General features: G+C 45.3%; 1 protein-coding gene and 3 non-coding genes across 4 annotated transcripts; all 4 read left to right on the top strand.

The window, feature by feature from the left end:
* Positions 1–879: 879 nt before the first annotated feature.
* Positions 880–8032, top strand: EIF4A2 (eukaryotic translation initiation factor 4A2). Its single transcript, XM_005146934.3, has 11 exons — positions 880–1006; positions 2155–2200; positions 2292–2424; positions 2684–2823; positions 3861–4029; positions 4219–4328; positions 4452–4595; positions 4996–5133; positions 5413–5502; positions 5740–5819; positions 7228–8032. Exons 1-11 carry the CDS (start codon positions 978–980, stop codon positions 7370–7372), a joined length of 1224 nt encoding a protein of 407 aa, XP_005146991.1. The 5' UTR covers positions 880–977; the 3' UTR covers positions 7373–8032.
* Positions 2533–2604, top strand: LOC115946180 (small nucleolar RNA SNORD2). The gene has a single exon (XR_004080290.1). It is a non-coding gene; the product is annotated as a small nucleolar RNA SNORD2 (small nucleolar RNA).
* On the top strand, positions 4643–4821 carry LOC115946179 (small nucleolar RNA SNORA81). The gene has a single exon (XR_004080289.1). It is a non-coding gene; the product is annotated as a small nucleolar RNA SNORA81 (small nucleolar RNA).
* Positions 5213–5338, top strand: LOC115946176 (small nucleolar RNA SNORA63). The gene has a single exon (XR_004080286.1). It is a non-coding gene; the product is annotated as a small nucleolar RNA SNORA63 (small nucleolar RNA).

Raw genomic sequence — 8032 nt, 5'->3', positions numbered from 1 at the left:
ACGCTTCAGCCCGCTGCCGCCTCAGCCACAGGCGGGCGGAGCGCTGGCCCTGCCGGCCTCATCACCGCGGTGCCGGTTTCCGTACATATCCGCCCAGTGCCCATGCGGGCCGGGGTCGAGCGTGGAGCTCTCAAGCGCCACCATCTTTCACCCTCACCTCACTGATCCGCGGCCCCTCGCTAACTAGCCCAGACTCAGCCCCTTCCTGCCCCTCACCAGAAAGCGAGGAGGGAGAATTCGGGTTGTTTAGCCTGGCAGAGAAGAAGGAGCCATTTCGAGGGGAGCGGAGGGGAAGGGCGAACTCCACGGCCCAGGCTCCAGGCCTGGCCTCCCTCTCGAGAGATGGCTCGCCTCTGCCATCCTGACTCCAGGCAGCGGGGCTTTAAAAATAACCGACATAGCGGGAGAAACGCAAACATGACAGAGCCGCTCCATCCGCACCGAGAGCTGCCTCATTGCCCACGCCGTCACCCTTCCGCCAGGCTGCCTGCCCCGCCAGGCTGCCTGCCCCGCCAGGCCCGGCTCCCCCGCGCCCCCTCCGCTCCCATTCCCGCCCGCGCCGCACTCCCCCTCCCCCGTGCTGCAGCAGGGGCCGGAGCAGTAAACCCCGTGCGCAGAACGAGTGAGGGGGGGCAGGGGAGGCAGAGCGGGAGGAAGGAGCCGGGTACTGTCACGCAGTCAGTGGTGCAATATCCTTCCGCTCCCTGAGGAAAAAAAAAGTAGCTCTATCTTCGTCTGACCTCTTGGCCTCGATCGGTTCAGAAACCTCCTTCAGAGTACCTCAAACAGAGTAGTGAGTGGTATCGCTTGGGAAGGGGGCTCAGATGGGGGGATTCGTGTATTTTTTTTTCTGTGGCGTGAGGTGTATATCCATGCGCAGAGCAGGAGAAAACGAGTCCGGCAGCACGGCGGATATATAAACCGGCCTCGGCGGAGGGCTTTCCTTTTCAGTTGTGGACAGAGCTGGTGATCGGAACATGTCAGGCGGCTCCGCGGATTATAGCAGGTATGGCGCGGCGTGCAAAGGCCTTAGGCCCCTTCCTCGTGAAGGGACTCAGTGGGTTTGGCGGAGGCGGCCCGGGAGAGGAAAAGAAGAGAGAGGATGTGCCTGGGGGGGGGGGGTGCCTGCACGTTCGAGGCGAGAGCTTTGAGGGCGGCTTGGCGCTGCGGTTATACAGCCCGGGTGCCCTGGACCCTCCCTCTTCTAGACGTTTCGGTCGCATTTCTCTCCTTACTCGCGTTTCGACAAGGATTTTAAGTTCCATTCTTTGGGGGGGGGGGTTGTTGATTTTTAACAATCTTCACCCCTGGAAAAAAAAAGAAAATGGCTATTTTCAATTTATTCTCACATACTGAGCTATGTGGTGACTAAAAGCTTGAGCGCGTTGTTGAGGAATTTTGTTCTTAAACCCGTCTCCCCCGCCTGCCCTCTGCCGTTGGTTTGCCCCGCGTTTGCAGCCCTGGTTGAGGGCGAGACCATTTTCTCGGGGAGGGGGGAGGGCGCGGCACCCTGGGCTGGCGACCGGCTCCTTCCTCCGCCTGCGCGCAGTGTCTAATTTGCGCAATCCCAGGGGTGGAGCTCTCGCGAGAGTTGGTTAGGGCGGGGCGGAGGGGAGCCGCAGCGGAGCCTGGAGCCCGCCCCCCTTCTCCCGTCACCCCCCTTCACGGCAGGCGCTGCGGCTGAGCTGGCTTAAGAGTGCGCAGCGGCAGCCATTGCCCCGCTCCCTGCCCACAACTGCGGGACCAGCGTGCACGCCCCCGCCCTATAAGGATGCCTTCTTGAGGGGGGCGCTGTACGCTGGGTTATGCGGTTGTTGTCTAGCCCGCTAGGTGTTTGGGTTGGAAGTTTTTTTTTAGGTCTAGTCTGTTAGCTTAGGATTGAGCCATATTTTTCTGATAGGTTTTTCTTAAGTCTGAATTTTGCTGTGAGCCCCGCTGTGGCAAGAAGGCTCCTGTCACGTGGAGAGCTGAGGATTTGGGTTAGTGGCACCTCATCCAATGGGGAGAGAGTAGGAGTTCAGCCACTGGCAAAATACCAGAGCACCTGCTATGATGATCTGTCCCGGGTTTCAGATACGGCTTTTGGCAGCCAAGATGTCGACTTGTCTCTGTGTGTTGCTACTGTATTTAACAGCTTGTTCTGTTTGGTGACAGAGACCATGGCGGCCCAGAGGGAATGGACCCCGATGGTGTCATTGAGGTAAGCACATGAGAACTGACTTAGAGAATTTATAGTCACTGACAGAGATCAGTCTTGGATTTTATATTTTGTATTTATTCCTTTATTACAGAGCAATTGGAATGAGATTGTTGACAATTTTGATGATATGAATTTAAAAGAATCCCTTCTGAGGGGCATTTATGCTTATGGTTTTGAGAAGCCATCAGCTATTCAGCAGAGAGCTATTATTCCATGCATCAAAGGTATGTGGGTGATTCATTTATTACCAGCATTCTATAATTGGGAAAATGTAAAATACATGCATGGGTGAATTTTATGGTGCAATACTTATTCTTAATCCTTACTAAAAAAAGTGATATGATGGTACACCATCTTTCGGGACTGACCTGAGATGGAGAGAACTCTTTTAATACTGATCACTTATTTTAAAGGGGATAAAATAAACTGGAAAACATGAATAACCTGTGTGGGAGCAGTAAATGTGTATCCTACTTTTTTTAGGGTATGATGTGATTGCTCAAGCTCAGTCAGGTACTGGCAAGACAGCCACATTTGCTATTTCCATCCTGCAGCAGTTGGAGATTGACCTCAAGGAGACCCAAGCACTAGTATTGGCCCCTACCAGAGAACTGGCTCAACAGGTATTGATAGTGTAGTTAAAATAAAAAACTGCTTGTGTGTTGCATAGGTTTCAGGTTTCACAACTGTGAGACAAATGGATTACTTAAGGGGCTGTAGGTAATATCCATTCAGAACCCTTCGTGTGTTGAGTCATGGGGGATATAAACTGGCTTCTGTCTCAAAAGTTCTCTGCCCGCTCAAAAAAGGAGTTGGTGCATGTGGAGGGTGTGCTGGGGCAGGGATGCAGGAGCCAGCTGTAGTGCTGTGTATACTTCTGAGGGGGTATCTTCAGCAGAAAAACAAAATACAAAAGCTTTTATCACAGTGTTCCGAGTGGAAAGAAAACATACTTTTTTAAAGTTACTTGAATTTGTGTGCAGTTGTGCAACATGGAACTGCAGGTATATGTGGTCACATATATTTTTGTGATGTTTTCTGGACGGTGTTACTGCATGTCTGCAACTTCCTATTGTCTTGAACTAGATACTGAGATACCAGTGCTGTTGTGAAGATTCTTGAAGGTAAAGCTAAACACAATAAAAGACAGGAAAGATTTTTCTTTTTTTATGTATAAGGCAGATCTGTGGAACAAGAGCCTGTGATCAGAATGTTCAGCCTTTACTCTGAAGATGGGTGAGGTTAGACATGCTTGAAACCTGGCATATAGCAATGCACTTAGACACTCTTTTCATGATCTTTCTGTAAGTGCTTAATATGCAGACCTTGATAGTTGGAAACTTGAAAAGTTGAAACAGTTGAAAAGCAGAGTACCTGCTTTTTTAACTACTGCCAATGGATGCATTACGGTCACTTTTTTAGTTAGTGCAACTAATCAGGACAAAAATTTAAATACACCTCTGACTTCAGCTTTCTAGTAAACAACTTCAGTAATAAGCAGCTGGGCAAAACCATTATCACCAGCTCCCTGTTCCGACCATAAGAGACACATTGTCCTTGTTTGCTCTCTTGAGTTCCAAAGTCTGTAAGCACCAATGGTAATAGGGCTTAGTCTTCAATGTACTAGGAACTGCTACTAACAAAAGGGCTTTATTTTTAGATTCAAAAGGTAATTCTGGCTCTTGGTGACTACATGGGAGCAACATGCCATGCTTGTATTGGTGGTACAAATGTCCGCAATGAAATGCAAAAACTTCAGGCTGAGGCTCCTCACATTGTGGTTGGGACTCCAGGGCGTGTGTTTGATATGTTAAACAGACGCTACCTTTGTAAGTATGAATTTTATTTTGCTCTTAATAACAAATTTCAGTATAAATTTCACACCATGTAGGAGCTTAAGTAATACATTTGTTGTCATTATAGAGTTGTACTGGGAAGTTTAGTCTTAAAGCAGAGGGGTGTTAATAAAAGTAGTGTTTCTGAAACTTAAGAGATACTCCTGTTTTTTTCTTATATAGCGCCTAAATGGATCAAAATGTTCGTTCTGGATGAAGCTGATGAAATGTTGAGCCGTGGATTTAAGGATCAGATTTATGAAATCTTCCAAAAGTTAAGCACAAACATTCAGGTAAAAAAGTACCTATGTGGTTAAATTGATAGATGCAGGTTTAGTTAGTGTAGCTGAAAATTGCAGAATTGTCTTAAAACTGGTGTCCTTAAGTATATACTAACACAAAGTAATTCATTCTAGGTTGTGTTGCTGTCGGCTACAATGCCAATGGATGTGTTGGAAGTGACCAAAAAGTTCATGAGAGATCCCATACGTATTTTGGTGAAGAAGGAAGAGCTGACTCTGGAGGGTATCAAGCAGTTCTACATTAATGTTGAAAGAGAGGTTGGTATCAGTTGTACTTGCTCTGCCTGTAAGAGTTAGGTTCTCTCACCTTCTTGTTATAGCACTGTGCTAAAATTGCAGAAACCAAGGGTGAGCTTTGGTTTCTGTAGTAATGCTAGCAGAGTACATGCAAGAAGAAGAAGAACTGCACTGAATCAAAAAAGACTAGGGTGGACCTCTTTCTTAATGTCCGCTGTCCTGTGTCTTAAGATTTGGTGCAACAGTTGATGCAGAAGTTTTAATTAGTGTGTTCCAACTTCAGGTTTTATGGGATATAACTCTTAACTAGGGCATGGATAATTGGTTATTGCTTTTGATTTTTAGCCTTTGTTTGGGATTCTTGTTATGTCTGAACTGTCAGTGGCACAGTGCAGTTCCTGACCCTCTCTGTTCTGTTCAGGAGTGGAAGCTCGATACTCTCTGTGATTTGTATGAGACGCTGACCATTACACAGGCTGTTATTTTCCTGAATACAAGGAGAAAAGTAGACTGGCTTACTGAGAAAATGCATGCTCGGGACTTCACCGTCTCAGCTCTGGTAAGGATTGATGCTTACACGTAACTTCTGAGACGTTGTGCATGTACTGAAAACCAAATTATAACGAGCTGTGAGTGAAAAGCAGGAAAGTTATGATATAGCTGTGCAGTGCTGTATTATCGTTCCCCCTGCTTAAAGAAAAATGTTCCTTCTATCCCTACCTGCTTTGTTCCCACGGCAGGTAGGGACGCTGGGTTTCATACATGACTGGTTTTTGAGAGGTATCCCAGTCTGGAGTATTGGAACTGTAGTATTTACAGGGTTTTTATAATTCTACAGCATGGCGACATGGACCAGAAGGAGCGGGATGTTATCATGAGAGAGTTCAGATCAGGATCCAGCCGTGTCCTGATCACCACTGACTTGCTGGTGAGCATTCTCTTCTACTCAAGACATTTATTTAAAGCTGGTGCCAAAAGCTTCATAATTTGGTGAAGGTTCTTGTAGCCTGAACTACTTGGAGCTTCTTGGAAGAGTAAAGACTACGCTCCACTATGGGCTACACAGTTGTAGTTCATCACTAACCATGTGGCCAACAAAAGCATGGAATAAGTAACTTCACCTATAGCCTGTGACTTGAGTGACTGACTCTCTATTGCTTTTCAGGCTCGTGGCATTGATGTGCAGCAAGTGTCGTTGGTTATAAACTATGACCTGCCAACCAATCGTGAAAACTACATTCACAGGTTAGTTGGTTCTATCCTCTACTTGGTGTGCAATGCAGAGTATCATGTCCTCTGCAGAATCGGCACCAAACCTCACCTGTTTCTGTCTTTAGTCATTGCCAGTAACAGGAGTGTCATGCATATCTGTACACTAACACCATTGGTGCTTCAGCTTTAAAAAGCCTTGACTTTGCACAGCTTTGATTCTCAACAGAGGAAGGAGCAGGACTTGGAACAATAAAGCAAAGCAGTGGGAAAACTTAGACATCTGATGGATTCAGTGATAGCTGAGATCTGAGGAAAATTGCCAGCTACTGAACTACTTTCGTCACATAGGTCATGGAGTAGAATTACAATGCCCATTTACTGACATAGCATTTTGACAGCAGTGTAGCTCCCATGTGTACAGGTCCTAGCTAATCTTCAGTTGCTGCTGCTGCTTGGTGACCAAACCTTAACGCTGTTGGCAAACCAGCAGTTAAAGAACTGCCTCAATTTTTTGAGGCCCATCTGTGTTCAGGCTCCTAGTACCTTCTGTGCTCTTGGTGGCTTCTCTTAAACAGTAGGATTCTTTGTGGTGTGTGTCTTCTAATAGTAATCTGAGTTTTGTTGGCCTAGGTTTGGTTAACTGCTTGTAGTGAGTGTCCTTAAGTAAACTGTACTTTGTTACTTGATGTAAAAAAATACAGAAGTTGATAGCAGCAGTTGATGACACAAGATAGTGCTCATACAGCCTTGACATCATTTAGGATGTGGATTTGTTATGGTCACAGTTTAAAGAGCAAGTTTTGGGGTTTTTTTCGTCACACTTGTTTGCTAAGCTTTGTGAGCCAGTTCTGCATATTTAGCTCTTGGACAAGGCACTTCATTGTGCAGCCTGCAGCAAGGTAGAACTGATAGTGGGTGTAACTGAACTGTATGCACACATGTGTAAGGGACCAACTTGGGCTTAAACAATGTTGAGTTTAGATTTCTGTTGAACAAAAAGTACAAACCCTAAGTTTTCGCACTGCAGATAAGTTTAATTAGAATTCTCAAGTATGCTGTCCTTGTTACTGCTTATAATTGAATAAGCATGGGAACAGCCTGGTTTGTGAATAACAGCTTCTCTGGATGCAGGGTTCAGATGTACTGGCTGAAGAGGGGGGAGAGGTGCAGTCAGGACTTGATCCCACAATACCATTAAATTCTTAATTTGCAGGCAAATTCATAACCTTGTCTGCTCTGCTGCTCTCCATAGGATGGACACTCTTGTACTGCTGTGTTTTTCTGACCTGAGGGCTTTGGTAGCAGCTGGTCCTGTACATACAGTATAACCTGGCCAGTGGCAGATACCAGAGCAGCAGCAGCAGATAATGATGAGTGGATCTTGAAAACATTTGCAGTGGATTAGTTAACATCTGTGTAAATGCATTCTGGTTTTGTGCAGAATTGGTCGTGGTGGTCGTTTTGGCAGAAAAGGTGTGGCTATAAATTTTGTCACTGAAGAGGACAAGAGGATTCTGCGAGACATTGAGACTTTCTACAATACTACAGTGGAGGAGATGCCGATGAATGTGGCTGATCTCATTTAATCCCTGGGATGAGGTGGTTTGACAGTGCTCGCTGTTGCTGAATAGGCGATTCACAACGTGCATTGTGCTTCTTTCTTTGGGGATATATTGAATCTTGTCTCAATGCTCATTACGGATCAGAAATACAGAATTTTGATAAGAGAAGCGACTTTTTGTCGTGAGCTCTTGTGGGGAAAGCCATTGGCTTTATCCACTTTAGGGTTAGACTGTTGGGGTTGGGTGGAAAGTCATGGGGTCTGTAAATTTTTTCTTTATTAGAAATTTATTTCCTAGTTCCATAGAAGTGGTTGTATTAGATGTTCTTTATCATTTAATAATTTACTTATGGACTAAAAGATATAAGTGCTGTATAAAGTCAGCCAATTATGTTAAACTAGCCTATCTTCCTTTATTATATGTACTTACACTTCAGATTGAATTGGAAAGGCCTTTCAAAATCTCTAAACTTTTATAAGAGCATTAAAATGCGTTTTTGTTTCATATGTATTTATTCAATAAAGTATTTAATTAGTGGTAAGTGTGATTTGGACCCTGTTGCTAAGCCCCAGCAAGCAAGCAATCATAGTATTGTCTTAGTTAGGGTTAAACCCAGTAAAATTTGCCATATTGCACATGTCTTAATGAAGTTTGAATGTTCAATAAAATACTTCTATATTCACT

The sequence above is a fragment of the Melopsittacus undulatus genome, chromosome 6 (assembly GCF_012275295.1).
Source record: "Melopsittacus undulatus isolate bMelUnd1 chromosome 6, bMelUnd1.mat.Z, whole genome shotgun sequence".
Classification (NCBI taxonomy): Eukaryota; Metazoa; Chordata; class Aves; order Psittaciformes; family Psittaculidae; genus Melopsittacus; species Melopsittacus undulatus.
The sequence above is the reverse complement of the archived record's forward strand: the minus strand, read 5'-3'. Positions and strand labels throughout refer to the sequence as shown.